Genomic DNA, 19,658 nt, shown 5'->3' with positions numbered 1-19,658 from the left:
CTATTACTGTTACTTTATTTTGCAAGGTTAACAACTTGAGAAAACATTTCCCTAAAAATCCTGATTCCTTCTTTTTCACTGGCATCATGCATTAATGGTATCCCATGATTTTGTTTTAACCATAATTTAGGCAGCATAATGTACAACGAGACTGATGGAGGCGGGTGGTGTTTCACTGCATATTGCAGTTTGGAATGCAATGTGGATAAGCATGCCCGACAATGTCACACAACAACTCCACCAAGTCCTCTGGTTACTACAACAGGCTCATCCACAACACCTACAACGAGGGATTGCTCGTTTCTTACACCACCTAGAGAGGTAACACGACTTGTATGGGAGAATTATCCTGCCATTATGCAAGAGCACATAATTTCAATTTGAGAAAAGAATTTCATCTTCTTGCACTCAAAACTTATAATGCTCACACTCAAAACATGCGCTCTCTCTCAAATGTTTTCTCTTCTCTCTCAAATCTTTGTTTCTGCTCTCAGATTTAATGCTTCTTGGACAGATATTTTCTCCTCTCGCTTGCCTCCTTCTCTTCGCGCACAAACCGCGCTCTGCACAAGTCTCAAATACGCTCGCAAACCCGTAGGCTCTGCTTGCGGATTTTTTTTGCTCTCTCTCGGATTGCAGAAACCGCGCTGACAATGGTCAGAGCAGGGTAACAAAGATAACTGTTGAGTGTAAATGGAACGAAACTGAACTGGACCGTGACAGAAACAACCGAACAGCGCTAACATGGTACTAGTTCATCAGTAGGGCTCTGTGCGGTTCATGTGTGGCTCGGTGTTCTGATTACAAAGAGCGCATGAGCAGATCGCCTCATCTCCTATTTACAGTCAGCTGACTCATGTCGCAGGTTTTCTGGCTTTGCAATCCACAGATCTCTTCACCTTCACTATGTTGTGCCATATGCCATGATCATACTTTTTGGACATTGGGAACCAGTGTCCATATTTCATCATGGCATATGGCACAACAACAACACAAACTTCTTCTCAGCCTATTAACAATAAATGGCGTCAAAAGAGCAGGAGGATGCCGAGGCCGAGGCTCTCATTGAAATTTGGGCGGAGGACGCTCTCCAGGCACAAAGGTTTATGAATATTCTGGGCGTTGCCATTTTTGTTTGCGTTTTTTGCCCTCTCCACTTAAAAAAAAACGTAACTCCTCCACCGCACGGTGCCTATACCATCTTTGTTATTAGTCGCCGCTGTCGGGTAGCAACAGCCTATGGCGAAAGCGAGCCACTGTGACAGCACATCCCATAATGCTTTGCGAGGAGAGCTCTCCACGCAAAGCATTGTGGGATATATCTGCCTCTTCTGAGGCCTTTTTTTTCTTCTCATACACTTTGTAGACACTTTTTCTCTTCCAACCCTTTTCACAGCCATTTTGAAAGAACCGCGGTGAGAAAGGTGATCTTCAATGACTGTCTGAGACCGTAGCTCACCACAGATATACGCCTGAAAGTACGCAGAATAAGATAGCTAACGGGGACGAGCGCGTAGGCCTTACGTAAACATATCACCAGAATAATTGACCGTGAACTGAACTGACTGAACTATTTTGTCTTTCTTTTTTCTGTCTTAATGTTGGCAGTGGGCTTTAGGCTGCCCTGCAAGGCTTTAAACCTGGGTTTAACCGGAGACTAAGCCATTCTCAAGCACATATCAAGGTGCTCATTTTGAGCCTGGATCCAGATTTATTGTTGATTCTGTTCATGGTGGAGAATCCTGCTTCACAGCAGCAGGTTGAGCCAAACATCCTCTAAATGTGCAGGGTCATCTTTGAGCACGCCATTTCACTTTTCTTTCACCAGTTCACCGCAGTTCTTCCAGCAGTCCACACTTTCTCTGCTCTCTTTTTCTCATGGTCTTCTCCTTCTTTCCCATCGCCCGGCTTGCCACAGGTTTGCCTGCTGTGTCTAAAAGTAGCAGCAGCAGCAACCCAGACTGACAGCTCATTGGCTCATTTAGATCACGTGCAGCCTGGAGCCGGACGCTCCCCAGGGCTTTACCGTATTAACAGGAGAAGAGGAGCAAGTGAAATTAGACACTGACGTTGGACAACATACAGTAATTTATAAATGTTTTAAATAAGGTTGGGTCCGGACTAGCCAGCATGTAGGTCCGGATCAGGACCGCAGTCCACTAATCTGGTCTATACCTTTAACTGATCCAAGCTCGGTCCGAACTCGGTACGGATCAGTAATTGGGCAATAGCTAAATATTAGGACTTTTCACATATCAAAAAGCAATCTATGTATGGTTTGTTCTTTGATGTTTAAAAAAATGTCTAAAAAGTAATTAACTGTTTTTTTTTTGTTTTTGTTTTTATTGTTCTTATTATTGAACTTTCTAAATCCATAAACAAGTGAAGTGAAGCCAGTATTGCTTCAACACCTGATTAGCGCCACGTTTCCAGATTAAATTACTCATCAAAGATATTAACAATAAAAAAAACTGTAACTATTAAAAAAAATACGTGGAGGAATTGTGGAGTTTGTCTCCAAACTTAGAGTCAAGGAAAAACATGGAAACTATTAATACCATACACCAGTAGTGTTTTTTAACATAAAATGAAATGCTTGTTTCATAATAGACTAAAATATACTTTGTTTTGCAGAATGGTGAATCCTGGAGTCCAGACAAATGCACCAGCAGCACCTGTAAGGAAGGCAAAGTGATTACAGAACACACACCATGTAAAACACCATCCAAACCAGTTTGTGAAAATGGTAACCCACCTGTTAAGATTTATGATGAAGACGGCTGCTGTTTTCAGTACGAATGCAAATGTGAGTTTGTTTAAAAGATTTTACAATAGGCTTCCTTTTTTCCTGCTGTAAAAAACACCCTGTAATGTTAAAACGATATCTGCAGGTATTTGCTCTGGCTGGGGAGATCCTCATTACAACACATTTGATGGACAATATTACAGTTTCCAGGAGAACTGCACATACGTCCTGGTCAAAGAGATAAAGCCCAAATACAATTTAACAATTCTCATTGACAATGAAAACTGCGATCCCTCTGGAACGGTGACCTGCCCTAAAGCTTTGATTGTATATTATAAAAATTATAAAGTGACTCTTACACAAATAAGACATCCAAAAACTGTGAACAAGGTTTGTACGTCTGCAGCAGATTATATTTTAAAAAATGCATCAACTTCACAATCATGTTTTTTTCCTCTTTAGTTGTTGATTAATGATGAGGAGGTGACTCCAACCTACTCAAATGAAGACTTCATCATTACATCCTCAAGAATTGAGCTGCTCATGAAAATCCCAAAGATTGAAGCCGTTATCACATTTAGAGGGCTTTTATTCATTGTTGACTTGCCATTTTCACTTTTCCACGACAACACAGAGGGACAATGTGGTAAGCTTATCTTTCAACTTGAAAAAATTAGATTAATATAAAACATAAAAAAACAGTTCCGTTAAAATATAAAGGCACTGTTTTCGGTAGAAATGAACAACCATACATTTTGTTGGTAATGTATGATGCTTTAATGTAACATCCGAATGGAATACCTGGAGAAAAATTAGGCTTTTAACTACACAATTAGCCAAGCGATTCAACATCCATAGCAACACGACTCCTTTATTCTGCATACCTGAAAAACATTTAGTAACTAGAGTTAACATCACTTGAGTATGGAAAACCTAAGGTTGCATAAAATCACAATGAAGAGAACAAAACTACTTAAAAACACACTGGATACAAAGAGTATGCAGTGATAACATTTCTGTTTTGGTGTCAATAAAAATCCAAGCCATAAATGATAAACCATTTAAACACATTTTTCATCTTTAATGTGTCATACGGTAGCATCCATTCAAAATGGCGCTTCCCATTCAAATGGCAGCCGAATGGCAGCGAAATCCCCTCCAACTTCAAGCCACTAGCCTTCTCCTATGCATATTTTCTTACTCTGACTCCACCCTTTCACTGAATTACAGGTTCTGACCAGCAGATGGCGCTTCTCTTTAGATCTTAATGTCCACAAATCATGACAGAAAGATTTTTTAAATGTTTAAAAAGGAATTGAATGGGACCAGCCAAGGGGCCATCAAGGAAAATGGGGAAGTGTTGAATGATTACTACTCTACATTTTGTTAACTCAACTCTTTCAGAGTAAAAAAAAATTAACTAAAGGAGGAATCAATAAGCCTAATGTCTTAGAAATTGTACGTTTAGTTTGGTTAAATTGTCTGAACTGTCATGTTGGGTTCAAGGCGTCTAACCCACATGCAGAAACACAGAGTCAGGGAAAAGAGTTCAAAGGGTTTATTTACAATATGTACAATGATAGAATGATGAACTGGTTCTGGTTCTTCGGACCGTTCACGGGGAATCACCACTGAGGAGGACAGAGCTGTTAGACAGGATCCAGGAAACTTGCAGTTTTGAGATGTCAGGATAAAGTACCTGTTCTGAGAGGGTTCTGATCAGCAGGGGGAAATCTTGTGAGTCCGGAGGCTTGCTGGCAGACTGAGGGCTGAGGGCAGAGGCAGAGACTGAGACTGAGAGCAGGCAGGCAGATTCCAGGGTGAGATTTCAATCTCCAAGATTTCAGGTAAGTCAGGATCTGTGAGACAGAGACAAACAGGGTCAGACAGGCTTCGGAACAAACAAGGCTCAGATCTGGTAGGTTGGCTCAGGTTTAGATCTACCATTACTGGCAAACACTCTGGCAGGGGAGTTTCAGTCTCGTCGTCGTCTCCCGCTTTATCCGGAACCGGGTCGCGGGGGCAGCAGACTAAGCAGAGACTCCCAGACTTCCCTCTCCGCAGACACCTCCTCCAGCTCTGTTGGGGGAAGCCCTAGGCGCTCCCAGGCCAGCCGAGAGACATAGTCTCTCCAGCGTGTCCTGGGTCGTCCCCTGGGCCTCCCCCCGGTGGGACATGCCTGGAACACCTCCCGAGGGAGGCGTCCAGAGGGCATCCGAAGAAGATGTCCGAGCCACCTCAACTGACTCCTCTCGATGTGGAGGAGAACCGGCTCTACTCTGAGCCTCTCCCGAATGACCGAGCTCCTCACCCTATCTCTAAGGGAGAGCCCAGCCACCCTGCGGAGAAAGCTCATTTCAGCCGCTTGTATCCGGGATCTCGTTCTTTCGGTCATGATCCAAATTTCATGACCATAGGTGAGGGTAGGAACGTAGACCGACCGGTAAATTGAGAGCTTTGCCTTTTCGCTCAGCTCCCTCTTCACCACAACAGACCGGTGCAGCGTCCGCATTATTGCAGCAGCCGCACCGATCCGTCTATCGATCTCCCGCTCCATTCTTCCCTCACTCGTGAACAGGACCCTAAGATACTTGAACTCCTCCACTTGAGGCAGGGACTCTCCTCCAACCTGAAGGGGACAAGCCACCTTTTTCCGGTCGAGAACCATGGCCTCGGACTTGGAGGAGCTGATTCTCATCCCGGCCACTTCACACTCGGCTGCGAACCGCCCCAGCGCACGCTGTAGGTCTTGGCAGGAGGGGGCCAGCAGAACTACGTCATCCGCAAAAAGCAGGGACGAGATCCGCTGTTCCCCAAACCAGACCCCATCCGGTCCTTGGCTGCGCCTAGAAATCCTGTCCATAAAAGTTATGAACAGGACTGGTGACAGAGGGCAGCCCTGTCGGAGTCCAATATGCACTGGGAACAGGTCCGACTTAGTGCCGGCAATGCGAACCAGACTCCTGCTCCGCTTGTACAGAGAACGGATGGCCCCTAATAAAGGGCCCCCGACTCCATACTCCTGGAGCACCCCCCACAGGGCAGTACAAGGGACACGGTCGAATGCCTTCTCCAAGTCCACAAAACACATGTGGACTGGTTGGGCAAACTCCCATGAACCCTCAAGCACCCTGCAGAGGGTGTAGAGCTGGTCCACTGTTCCACGGCCAGGACGAAAACCACACTGCTCCTCCTGCAGCCGAGGTTCGACAATCAGCCGGACTCTCCTCTCCAGCACCCTGGCATAGGCCTTTCCGGGGAGGCTGAGAAGTGTGATTCCCCGATAATTGGAACACACCCTCCGGTCCCCCTTCTTGTGGAGGGGAACCACCACCCCAGTCTGCCAATCCAGGGGTACTGTCCCCGACCTCCACGCGATGCTGAAGAGACGTGTCAACCATGACAGCCCGACAACATCCAGAGCTCTAAGATACTCAGGACGGATCTCGTCCACCCCCGAAGCCTTGCCACCGTGGAGTTTTTTGACCACCTCGGTGACTTCGGCCTGGGTGATGAACGATTCCAGCCCCAAGCACCCCGTCTCTTCTTCCCCCACGGAAGGCGTGTCCGTCGGGTTGAGGAGATCCTCAAAGTATTCCTTCCACCGCCCGACAATATCCTCCTTCAAGGTCAGCAGCTCCCCACTCCCACTGAAAACAGTGTTAGCGAAGCACTGCTTTCCCCGCCGGAGGCGCCGGACGGTTTGCCAGAATCGCTTTGAGGCCAACCGATAGTTTTTTTCCATGGCCTCTCCAAACTCCTCCCAGGCCCGAGATTTTGCCTCTGCAACCGCCCGGGCCGTGACACGCTTGGCCTCACGGTACCTGCTTGCTGCTTCAGGAGTCCCACAAGCCAGCCAAGCTCGATAGGACTCCTTCTTCAGCTTGACAGCATCCCTTACTATCGGTGTCCACCACCGGGTTCGGGGATTGCCACCACGACAGGCACCGCAAACCTTACGGCCACAGCTACGGGCAGCTGCATCGACAATAGAGGCCGAGAACAGAGCCCATTCGGACTCCATATCTCCAACCTCCCTCGGAACCTGAGAGAAGCTCTCCCGGAGGTGGGAGTTGAACACGTCCCTGACCGAGGGTTCCACCAGACGTTCCCAGCAGACCCTCACTACGCGTTTGGGCCTGCCGAGTCTTTCAGGCTTCCTCCTCTTCCAGCGTATCCAGCTCACCACCAGGTGGTGGTCGGTGGACAGCTCCGACCCTCTCTTCACCCGAGTGTCCAGGACATGCGGCCGAAGATCAGAAGATACGACTACAAAGTCGATCATCGATCTTCGGCCTAGGGTTTCCTGGTGCCAAGTGCACCGATGGACATCCTTATGCCTGAACATGGTTTTCATTATGGACAATCCGTGACTTGCACAGAAGTCCAATAATAAGACACCACTCGGGTTCCGAGCTGGGGGCCCGTTCCTTCCGATCACACCCCTCCAGGTGTCACTGTCGTTTCCCACGTGGGCATTGAAGTCTCCCAGTAGAATGATGGAATCCCCAGGAGGGGTGCTTTCTAACACCCTCCCCAGGGATGCTAAGAAGGCCTGGTACTCCGTACTGCCGTTCGGCCCATAGGCCGAAACAACTGTCAGAGTCCTCCCCTCAACCCGAAGGCGAAGGGATGCGACCCTCTCGTCTACAGGGGTGAACTCCAACACGAGACGGCTGAGCTGGGGGGTGACAAGCAGCCCCACCCCCGCCTTCCGCCTCTCCCCGGGGGTCACTCCAGAGTAGAAGAGAGTCCAGCCTCTCTCAAGGAGCTCGGTTCCAGAGCCCTGGCTGTGCGTAGAGGTAAGCCCAACTATTTGTAGCTGGTCCTTAAGTAGGAGTCCTCTCGATGAGGAGACAGGAAACAGGTGTGTGGAGGTGAGCTCATACCCTCAGCAGGAAGATCTTCGGCGCTCTCTGGTGGCAAGCCTCTGGATCCCAACATGAACATTATTGGAGGGGATGTTAGAAGCATTTCTCCTTTATCATTCTGTGATAGATTTACTTTTGATTTTTTTTTATAAGGTTATTGTGACAATAACAAGACAAATGACTGCAGACTACCCAATGGTGCGATCCATCCATTGTGCTCCAAGATGGCATATGAATGGCTTACAGTGGATAAAAATAAACCGTACTGCCAAAACCAAACCCTGCCTTCTCCACCCACACCCACACAAGGACCAACAAAACCACCATGCAACACAACTATTTGTGAAATCATAAAGCACGAGTAAGAATTTAAAACATCTGAAGTACATTTGAAATCCATCTGCTTAAAGCCCAAAATAACCTGTTTTACTCACATTTTGGTAAAAAGGATGTTCAAGGATTGCCACATGAAAATTCGACCCGACTCATTTTATGAGGCATGTAAATTTGATAATTGCCACATGCCAAATTCCAGCATGGGCTGCACCAGTCTGGAGGCATACGCCTTGATGTGTGCTGAGGCTTCTGTCTGTATAGACTGGAGGAACCTTGCAAAAGGACAGTGTGGTAAGAGTTTTGTCAGGAGAAATACATTGAATACCCTGTGAGATTTTTCACACATATTGATTTGTTACCGACTCTATTGTTGCAGATTACAAGTGTCCAGAGAATAAAGTCTACAAGCCTTGTGGGCCAACCATTGTAGAATCTTGCAATGCAGGGTAAGGACAATGCTTTAAAATTGAATACTTGAGGAAAGTAGGCTAAAATGAAAGGACATTATTATCTATCTATCTATCTACATCTATCTATCTATCTGTCAATGGACACAGACAATGCTTCAGAGTTACATTAATTATTTACAAAGTCGATTTTACTATTGTCATAAAATGATGATTTTACATCAGAAATGTTCTAAATTTCTACATAAAAAGAGACCAGTGTTCAGAAAGTATGAAATTGTATATCTAAATGCTTTTTTCTGCCCTGGTTCCTGGTTTATTGATAAAGCACAGTGGTAGTGATAAGGTCAAAGAATCTTTGAAGTACGGATTTTGTTTTCATATGTTTTTTTTACATGTTAATGTTTGTTAACTTTTATTTGTTTCATATTTAGATACAATAATAAACTCAAACAACAGTGTAGAGGAGAAGAAGCCACTTGCAGTGGAATAATGGAAGGATGCTTCTGCCCAGAAGGAACCATTTTGTTTGGTCCAGGCTCTGAAACTTGTGTCTCATCCTGTGAGAATATCTTCGGTTCTTTTTCAGAAAATTAACTTTTCATAGAAATTGAAAATTCACATGTTATTTCTAATGCTTTATAAGGTTGCACTGGACCTGCTGGAGAACCTGAACAGGTTAATATGACTACTATTATTATTATTATTATTGTTAGATTAGATTATTATTTTTTATTACTTTTAGAATTATCCGACTGATGTAATTTCATTTTTTTTTTTTACACAGATTGGTGACACATGGATAAGTAATTGCAAGCTGTGCAGGTGTGACAAGGACACACTGAGTGTTGTGTGTGAGCCTCTAGTGTGCCCTACACCAGAACCCATAACGTGCACAGAGAATGGTGAGGTGTTGGTGAACCAGACAGTGAACTGCTGCCGGGAACTAACATGTGGTGAGTGCATGTGTGCCAAGAGTCTCTATCAACAGGAAAGCTGACAGGCAGAGAGATGTGACTCAAAATCAGAGGCGTCGTTTATCAAAGATGGTTTTGAATTTATATGAAAAGCGAAAGAAAAAACATTTTGGATTTATTTCAGTTTATTTCTATAGCTCCAATTCACATCATGTCATCTCAGGTCACTTTCCAGTTCACCAGATCATCCAGTCAGATTGATTCAAAGTTTTCTATCTAAGGAAAACCAGCTGATTGCATCGACTCATTGACTCTTCAGCAATCCCTCACACTAAGCATGCTTGTAGCGACAGTGGAGAGGAAAAACTCCCTTTGAACAGGAAGAAACCTCCAGCAGAACCAGGCTCAGTGTGAGCGGCCATCTGCTGAGGCCCACTGGGGTTCAAGGAGACAGAAGCAGACATAGAAAAAGAAGCATAGATACAAAAGGCAACTGTCAACCAGCTCCACAGGCGGCCTCGTCCAGGAAACACACAGCCAGGCAGACGAGCTCCGAGCCAGCTCCCATGTCAGAGGATGAAGAGAGCACATCCAGTTAGTCACAGTCAGAGAAACAGGACTACACTGGAAAACAGGCCAAGCTCCAATATCTAGAAACAAAGGTGTTGATGGCAGCAGCACAGCTGATATTTCTCTCCAGGATGGAGTCACAGCCAAACAGGAACAGACCAGATGAAGCTACTCTGAGGAAAAGCAGAGAGAGCAGAACGTTAGAGATTGAACTAACAGATTCTGCAGAGTGGGAGAATAGAGATAGAATGAAGCAGAATGATGAAAAAGGGGTCCCTATGTCCTTCAGCAGTCTAAGCCTATAGCAGCAGAACTATAGAGATACTCTAACTAGAAGCTTTATCAAAAAGGAAAGTTTTAAGCCTAGCCTTAAAAGTAGACAGGGTGTCTGCCTCACGGACTAAAACTGGTAGTTGGTTCCACAGGAGAGGAGCCTGATAACTAAAAGAGATATGATCTCTCTTTTTCATTTTCATCAGAACAAGCAAATTTCCTAATAAATCTTAACTGTGTTTGCATCCAAGCTTCCACCCCCAAGCTGCTTTGGGCAGAGAGTGAATTATTATTGATTATGTTTAACACCTGTTAGAGACGAGAATAGACCTTGGAAAAAGAGGATTATCTGAATAAGCTGCCCAGAAATTAATTATAAGATTTAATATAGGCTGGAAATATCTGTAACAACTTATTCAATTTAGATTTGTGTAATTTTAGTACATAAAAAATTCCTATTTTGCATTTTAAGACAAATATAAGACAAAAGTATTAAAGAAACCTAACATGACCCCTATTCAATAATTTTATATAGCGTAGTTAATTAGAATACATAAATATTAGGTTTATCTATTTTGAATTATTTCAAATACATAAGAATTATTTGTTTTAATGGCATAATAATCAGATTACCTATATGCAGTTCAAATATTATGTATTTAAAATAAATACACTAGTATTCATTGTGAGTAAGTATACTTTACTAAATACCTAAACTTGATGATTATGTATTTCAAACAAATGAGCTTTATTATACTGATGGATATGGATCATTTAAGGTTTATTTAAAATGATTTTTTTATGTAATAATTGTACATAAATCTTAAATATTGGTGTGAAAATTTTCTCCGAGTGTATTTTGGAGGCTTAAAAAGTTTGTGGAAAATATGTACAAAAGAATCCCTACAGAAAGAGTAGATTTTATAGTATAGTGATATTAGCATCAGCTTCTGTAATTATATGTTTTTATGACATCAAAATATAGAGTTGTAATACTATGAATTATTAAGTGTTAATTCTATAAAACTGTTGTTGCATTTATGTTATTTAATGAAGATGCATTTGTTAAAATAATAAACTTTTGGATCTTTGTTCCAACAGAGTGTGATAAGAACAGCTGTGCTAAACCAACACTGAAGTGTCCGCCTGGCTTTGAGCGAAATATCCAATTATCAAAAGAAAGCTGCTGCCCACGCTACAGCTGTGGTAAGCTTCCCATATAGCTCATACTTTTAATTTGTTTGAAATATTTAACACTCTAAACACGGCTTTTCTAAGGTTAATTTAACAAAACAAAGCTGGATAATAGGTTTGATCAAATGACCGGGGGTCTGTTTCACAAAGCAGGTTTAAAAAAACTCAGAATCAAATACACAACTCTGCATTGATTAGGGCTGAATACAGAACATGAAGAACTACTGAAATAATTTCAGATTACACATAAATAGATAAATTAATATTGTGTTTTACCTTATGGTTAGGGCTAGGATTCATTCTATGAAAACAACCTACTGATAACCGCTAATAACGACCATTTATTGGGATAATAACATCCAAAGAGACTGGGAACAGCCACTTAGTATTTACTGTGTGATGGGAGACAGGATCAACATGAGGAGGAACCCATGAGATGATGAACAGGTTCCAGCTATTAGAACAACGTTTTTATTCTTCATTTTCACCTGCTGCCAGATTATTTCACCTGAACAGACACATTGATCCACTACCATTCAAGAAATCAACCCGTAATGCTATTATGGTCACCACATCTACGGCAAGCCGTTTTGATATATATTAGTTTGACTGAATGTGTATTTCTGATATATGAAAAAATATGTATCTTTGTCAAAATGACCATTTAAAACAAAATGGTTTGTCTCATCTAGAATAAATATTCTGTATTCCTATAAATGAATTTCAGATCTACATATGTCAATGGTTTCTGTTCAGCAATTGTTTTATTTTGACTGTGAAGAAATGTACAGTATTTCAGATATCATAAATACATATTCAGACAAGCGGATAAATGTCAGAACAACAATTTTGTATTTTTACTTTTTGAAATTCAGTTTCTCTTGCAAAAATGTAATTTAGAAAATCTATTATTACAGTTCCAACTAGGAATGTGATTTTGATCAGGAAGAATCTTATTTTTTATTTACATATGGAAAAACATTTCTTCATTAAAATGTCTAGTTCCAGTGGGGTGAAATGGGTAAATGTCCTGTACTTATATAGCGCCTTTATTCAAGTCAGGAGACTTGACCAAAGCGCTTTACACTACATTCATTCATCCATTCACTCACACACTGATGGTGGCAAGCTACATTGTAGCCACAGCTGCCCTGGGGCTCACTGCCAGAAGCGGGGCTGCCGTACACTGGCGCCACCCTCTGACCACCATCAGTAGACAATGCAGGTGAAGTGTCTTGCCCAAGGACACAACGACACTGAAGGTCGGAGTCGGGGCTTGAACCGCCAACCCTTTGATTTCAGGGCAAACTCCTACATCCAACGCCACTGTTGCCCTCAAATAGGAACTTGTTGTTGCCTGTTGCCATGGTGACTTATCGAATCAGGGCTCCACTAATAATGGCGTTTCATACTTGTTACGCACGCGTTCAACTCTGAGTGGACCTGGTTAAAATTGATTGAACTAATTCATAGCAGCCTCATTGAAACCAAATATCCAGGCTCTGTCCGAATTTCTGCCCTAATTACTATGCAGTGTCAGACATCTTTTCCTGTCAGTTAATATTAATATCCATGGAGGAAAAAGGAGAAGGGAAAAAAGCAGATTTTAAGTTGTAAACCTGTTAAAACATGACATCAGTCCTACTACCAACCCTGCTTGGTCATCCTTGCCTTCATTCTCCAGAATGCTATCTGGTTCTGTGTCAACTAAAATTAAACAATATACTTTTATCAGAAGTTTATTTTATTGATAGAATAATCAGGTTTCTATGATGATATATATTGATATAATTTTATTGCACAGCCCTACATTAACACTATTTGTTGTCTCATCTAGAGCCTAAAGGTGTATGTGTCTATAACGATACCGAGTATAAGGTACTGGAACTGGTCTTTTTTTATATTTTTATAACGTATATTGTATTCCGAATACTTTAAAACACCTCTGTCTCTTTACTTTTTTTACAGCCGGGTACAAACTTTTCCAAGAGCCTTTGTGAATACTGCCACTGTACCGATAAACAGGATCCCCAAACTAAGCTGAACACTGCAGTGTGCTATCAAATACGTTGTTCCATCTCTTGTAGCGAGGTAATTTGTTTAAGCTAATACCAAAAAGCTGTAAAGAGGCACTGCAAATAATCTCTTTAATAAACAATGTGTGTTTGATAGGGCTACACGTACGTAAATGAGGCTGGGCAGTGCTGTGGATCATGTAAACAGACCAGCTGTATTTTTGACGTCCCGGGCTTGAACTCTCCAGTAATTGCTAAGGTGAGGAAAAGTTCAAATAAAAGAGAATTATAATCCGGAACTTTTAGTTACTTTATAAATCTGATTATAACTTCACTAAACCGAATCTTCCACACATTTCACAGCCTTCACAGTCGTATTCATCTCCGAACGACAACTGCACCACATATAACTGTGAGAAGGTGAAGAACGAATTCGTTGTTTTCAGAAACCAAACCACATGTCCAGAGTTTGACCCAGACAACTGTGTCCCAGTGAGTATAATTAAGACACTGTAAATCACTGCTTTGGTTTAAGATGTTCATAAAGTAAATACAGTGTTTATGTATGTATGTACCAAAATTATCATCAGAATCTCCAAAAAAGTTTAAAAAAATAGACGTTTCTCTTCCATCCAGGAAGATTTTTCAATTCAAAATGTCAGAAATAGCGTTTAGTTCCAGGTTTTATCCAGCAGCCCAACAAAGCCTGGTTTTAGTTTAGAAAACATGCAAATAGAAACGGATGAACGGGTCCCCCCCTTTGGAATGGGGGTCGTTTGGCTTCTTTGTTAGCCTGCAATGCCCCATACCTGTCTATGTCTCTGAAAGGGGGGGCGTTAGAGAGAATTGTTGGTCAGGATGAATAGGTGAGGTCTTCTGTTCTCCTGTAAAGTGGTTGGAGCTGCTATGATAGCTGGAAGGAATCAGTCCCCCCCCCCCCCCCCTCTGTTTAAGGTTGGGTCTTAAACCTTAAACCACCTGTCTTCTTTGTCCAAAATGTGAACATTCTGGTCCTCCTAAGAATGTTCTTTGTCCATAAGATGTAGATGGACTGCAGGGTCTTGTCCAGAGGAGAGCGCTCTTCTGTGTTAGGCCATGCGTCTGTTTTTCCAGGACATAGACAGGTATGGGGCATTGCAGGCTAACAAAGAAGCCAAACGACCCCCATTCCAAAGGGGGGGACCCGTTCATCCGTTTCTATCTGCATGTTTTCTAAACTAAAACCAGGCTTTGTTGGGCTGCTGGATAAAACCTGGAACTAAACGCTATTTCTGACATTTTGTCCAGTGAATTCTTTGTAATTTTCTTTTTTTTGGAATGACTCTGACCTGGACGACTGAGAATCTTCAGCAGCATATCATCAGAATCTTCTAAAGCAGAATTTAAAAAATATATTTTTTTCAAATAGAAATAAACTATTAATAGAGATCTGGTGGATCATTATTGTACTTCAATAAGAAGTGAGGTATTGGTGACCACGGTCACTCATGATCTTTTTGCAATGTTTACAGGGAACAGAAGTGAGTGACATGAATGGATGCTGCAGACGCTGTAAGTATTGGGCTATGAAGAAAACATACAAAAGACTTTGTGATGTTTTGGACGAAATTAGCATCAGCGTTCACAATCTAAATAAAGTTTCTTTGTTTTTTTAAACAACTTTCAGGCCTTACAGTTCTTCTAATATTTTACCTCAAGAAAAATTAAAAGGATGTAAAGATTTATAGAGGATTTTTCAAACTGAAGAGAACTATATACAACTAATATGATATTTTCACACAAAAGATATTAACCTTAAATTTTTCTTACGTTGACCCAATGATCTTACAAAGCCGCAAAGCTGTGTGGCATCCACTGTGCGATTTTTCCAATCTTTGCACGCAGCTACAGCTCACACTGTACGACGAAACTACAGGGTTTAAAAATTCTCAACTTACGATTTTTTTATTTTTATTTTATTTCGAACAGACAATAAAAACAATGAAGAAAGAAAAAAAATTTGAATGAAACAAACTTAAGAATGAAAATATAAAACAAATTATTTTGCGCATGTCACATGCAAATTTTATATACGATGTTTGTTCTCACGCTGTGTGACCCGACGCTCTGATGCGATCTACCTGCTCACACTGTACGTCTAAAAACCAGGTGGGACTCAGCTCCGCAGTGAGATGGCGCTACTCGGACTCGTCTATCTGGAAGCCAAACCAGTAGCAGAGGAACATGAAGCTCACTAGAGTGAAACGCGCTGCCTTGGATATTTGGGCGATTTTGTGCTGAAAGCCCTAAAAAGAAAAGGAGACGACGTATTTGGACAAAGACATGGCTGAGCTAACGTGGCTACTACGGTCTGTCAGTTTGACAGAAAGAACTCCATTTCACTCATTGCCCCCCCGCCATGCTGCTGGGTTTTCCTCTGAGAGGAAGAAGAAGAAGAAGAATCCTTGTTTGCCCACTGAGTGATTTGCCCACGACCACCTTATGACGGCCGCCTGAATTTCAAACATGTTTGATTTTCTCCTGACCTTAAGATTCCTGATGGGGAGGTGGTCGTTAGAGGCTGATCGCCCCTCGTTACCCCCTGTTCACTACACCACGCACCATCAGGAAGAAAGTCGGCCCGATCGAAAAAATCCTTCCGCAACTGGAGAATCGGCCCGAAAAGGTCAAAAAATCGTACCGTGTACGCCCGGCTTTAGTCAGCCTATAGCAGGATTCTGCAACCTTTGGCTCAGACACAGCAGGAGCTTCTTTACACACTCTTCATCACTTTAGTTAAAAATGATGAGGAGCCATATCTCCTGAAGAATAGACATGCTAACAAATGCTAGTTAGTTTTCTTCCATGACTAATCGCATTGAAATTACCAAAAGAAAATGGTTCTAAATGTAACAGAGACATATTTTTATCTTTTTGAGTAGAAAGTAGAAAGTATGTCGTTTTTTAACCATAATTTTCCTGAAATCTCAGAAAGCCATTGAAGACGTGTTTATTCTCTTTTTGCATGTTTTTTTTCTTCATTTTTAAACTTTAGATTTTAAATGGCACAATGATTATTTAAAAACAACAAATATAGATTTGGTAGATTTATTGAAATTATGCTATCTTTTTCTTTCTTTTTTTTTTTAGAAAAGGTAATGTGATGTCTGCATCTCTAAACCAGTTTTATGAGCTGGACTGAAGTCAAAAGCGTCTTTAGTTAGTTTGGTCTACAGTGGCTCTCCTGCAGCCGTGAGCTGTGAAGTTAGGACACTGAGGCATTTCTTGCAAGAAATAAGGCTCAATTTTATTTAACATCCTCAGACAGAGAGATCTCTGAAGCAACCTCAGCACATACATTTATACCTTACAATTTCCCAACACACACACCCCCGCCCAGAGGAACCAACCCACCATAAAGAACTTTCTCACACTTGAGGATTGAAGCAAAACAGCTCCAGTTCATGAAGGCCGTTCCCTGTTAGGTTAATATATCTTTCACTGACCAGATTGATCTCCTTAAAACAGCAGTCCTCCCCTTCATGCCATGAAGGAAGCTGTGTAACTCATTGTCTTTAAGGATAAAAACAGACAAACCTCAACAATTTTTAAACTAATTATGTGCTGTTCACAGGTACGCCTCGTTATAACTGTCAGCTGCACAGGAACACCACCAAACTGAACAGAAATAACTGTGAAACCCTTGAGCCAGTGGAGCTCACATTCTGTGAGGGATCCTGCATGGCATCCTCTTCCATGTAAGATTTGTCAACATTTAACTGAGGATTATGCAGCAGAATCGTCTCAGTTGTGTCAAAATCTACACAAAATGACCAGATCGACATGGATATAAAACCCCTCTTTTTTTCTTTTGCAGGTACTCTGCGGAGGTCAACAAAATCATGCATACATGTACTTGTTGTCGAGAAGTTGCCACCAGCCAGAAAGAAGTGGAGATGAAATGTCAAGATGGCAGTATAATTAAGCACAAATATACTTCAGTTGATAAGTGCGAATGCCGAGTTGCTGAGTGTAAAGAGTGGGCCAAACGTTAAAGAGACACATGAGAAAAGTTAAAACGGAACATTTAAGCTCTATAGGGGAAATAATCTGCGGTCTCAATAAGCGCTTGCATGCTGATGCTTTGAAATACACAACTCTGAGGATTAAACAAATCCAGAAAGCAGAGGAGTTCTAGTCTGAAATATGCGTTTGGGTGGAGTAGCTTTCTTTAACTTTCAATGCGTAGTTATTTTTTGGGTGGCAGTAAAATACTCTACGCTGTTTTAAACTTTTGCCTCAATAAATTCTTATTCATCAATGATCGGAGTGTTTTGCTTTTTTTCTCATAATGAAGTCAAGTTTCACTGAATTATATTCCCAAAAATTCATTTTTATCATTCGTCTTTAGTGTGTAAATATTATTGTTAAGTTACCGATTATTGGAAAAATGCACAATATTTAATAAATGCTTAATAATGACCCAAATAGTTACCATATATAAATAGAATATTACAGGCATCGTGTTTCTGAATATTCACCATTTAGTGATTGGTTGTCTCAAGTTTTCATGAAATAGAATAAGGGTTTTAACCAAATAGCAAGACAAAATCTATCTAGAATATCTTTTCCTTTTATGCTCAGGACTAGCTTTGATTTCTATTCACTCATTAAAGAAAATTCTATTGTGAAGAAATAGAAGCGAAAACATGAAGCTGCACATTTATTTTCCCAAGAATAAGTCATGTGCCTTTGTCTACATGAGTGAAATAACATTGTGTCATTTATATCATTGTGAACAGGGGGAGCTTTACCATTAGGCAATACTAGGCAGCTGCCTAGGGCCCCAAGTTCCTGGGGGCCCCATAAAACTCTGTTTCCATGTATGGTTGATACAACTATTCCTTATTTAAGCACATAAATTATGTTTCTCCTTTTCCTAAAATGCCATCAGAACGCTGATAATATTAAGTGTGTCTCAGCCCCCCCCTTCAGTGTCCACCATATTGGATCAGTCCATTTGCTGCACATGTTCAGAAAGGTCCAAACAGACAGCAGCAAACCATTTGAAAACAAACCATGCAAAGAGCAGTGTTGCTAACTTAGCGCTTTAGTCGCTATATTTAGCCACTTTTCAGACCCCTCTAGCACTTTGATTTCTAAAAAGCTCCTAGCGCCAAATCTAGAGACTTTTTTCTGCTACTGGAGACTTTGGAGACAACATCTAAAAGCAGCGAACTCTGCTCTCCAGAGCCAGTAGATTGGTAACCCCGCCTCCTGCTCTCCTCTATGTTGTCTGCTGTCATGATTCATGCAGCTATTATTTCATCCAAATGAAAAATGGAGAACAGAGAAGCAGATCATGGCTTGTCTACAGTGAAAAGAAGGACTGGGTTATTTACTTTGGCCTTTTTGGAAACACAGGAAGGAGCAATCAGCTAAGTGAGCTTAGTGCTTGGAAAAAATCTTTCATTCCTTTAGAGACAGCATGAAAAGTCAGCTGAGTACAAAACATAGAGAGGAAAACAAGAAGAAAAGGGACAAGAAGAGAGGGACACAACCTAGAACAGATAATGGATGTCTATTCTATTAACATTTCTACATCTGGAGAATGGGGCTGTTCTATGTTTATATCAATGCAGAGGGCCCCCTGCCTGTCTTTGCCTAGGGCCCCACATTTCCTAAATCCACCCCTGGGTTGTGAAACCTATAAGACAAACGGCCTTTTATTTGCCACTTTGATCAGGACAGAAACCAAATCTGCTGAGTGCTGTTTGAATAGTTTTTTTCGTTTGTTTGTTTTTTTTTATCAAACTTTATTCATAAAAGCCAGTACAGATGTAATACAGAAAAATACTAACAGAGAGCAACATGCATTCAAAAGTTAAACGTCAGAGTATCAGATTACATAAATACATGAAAGGGAGCACATCAATTTCGAAGTTTTAACAGGTTCCCATTAATGGGAATTCGCTTTTTAATGCAACGTTTGATCTAATTTTTTAAATATGGAGAGGAGTGGTTATTTTATTGCATGTATGTGTTCCATTTATTAGATTAATAATATGAAATTGCTTCTTCCTCACAGAGGGATAGTCAATGAAAACATCTGTTCAAAGTAGAGAAAAATGCTTCAATGGAAGTAATAAAATGATTTCCCCAAATTTATTATAGAAGACAAAAAATAAAAGCAAAACATTTTCAAGGTTTTTTATTGCTAAAAGGGCAGTTAAGGTCAATATCAGGGATGTCAGACACTATTCCTCTAGCTCCAGTGTCCTACACCCTTTAGGTAGGTCTCTACTTTGACAAACCTGAATCAAATATTTAGGTCCTTTACCAGACTGCAT

General features: G+C 41.5%; 1 protein-coding gene across 1 annotated transcript in view; it reads left to right on the top strand.

Annotated features, from left to right (window-relative positions):
- LOC119787440 (mucin-2-like) overlaps nt 1–17,632 on the top strand; it is a 42,915-nt gene extending 25,283 nt beyond the window's left edge. Inside the window, exons 32-49 of the mRNA XM_038291309.1 lie at nt 131–321; nt 2,635–2,806; nt 2,892–3,136; nt 3,209–3,392; nt 7,771–7,978; nt 8,066–8,244; nt 8,330–8,399; nt 8,795–8,922; nt 9,007–9,038; nt 9,148–9,316; nt 11,222–11,326; nt 13,152–13,192; nt 13,283–13,405; nt 13,487–13,588; nt 13,693–13,821; nt 14,841–14,880; nt 16,943–17,066; nt 17,186–17,632. Coding sequence (XP_038147237.1) covers nt 131–321; nt 2,635–2,806; nt 2,892–3,136; nt 3,209–3,392; nt 7,771–7,978; nt 8,066–8,244; nt 8,330–8,399; nt 8,795–8,922; nt 9,007–9,038; nt 9,148–9,316; nt 11,222–11,326; nt 13,152–13,192; nt 13,283–13,405; nt 13,487–13,588; nt 13,693–13,821; nt 14,841–14,880; nt 16,943–17,066; nt 17,186–17,363 — 2,420 coding nt within the window. The 3' untranslated portion in view covers nt 17,364–17,632. The remainder of the gene's footprint in view (nt 1–130; nt 322–2,634; nt 2,807–2,891; nt 3,137–3,208; nt 3,393–7,770; nt 7,979–8,065; nt 8,245–8,329; nt 8,400–8,794; nt 8,923–9,006; nt 9,039–9,147; nt 9,317–11,221; nt 11,327–13,151; nt 13,193–13,282; nt 13,406–13,486; nt 13,589–13,692; nt 13,822–14,840; nt 14,881–16,942; nt 17,067–17,185) is intronic.
- The last annotated feature ends 2,026 nt before the right edge of the window (nt 17,633–19,658 follow it).

The sequence above is a fragment of the Cyprinodon tularosa genome, unplaced genomic scaffold, assembly GCF_016077235.1.
Source record: "Cyprinodon tularosa strain WSP-4 unplaced genomic scaffold, ASM1607723v1 ctg298, whole genome shotgun sequence".
Classification (NCBI taxonomy): domain Eukaryota; kingdom Metazoa; phylum Chordata; class Actinopteri; order Cyprinodontiformes; family Cyprinodontidae; genus Cyprinodon; species Cyprinodon tularosa.
This window is presented reverse-complemented; position numbering and strand designations above follow the sequence as displayed.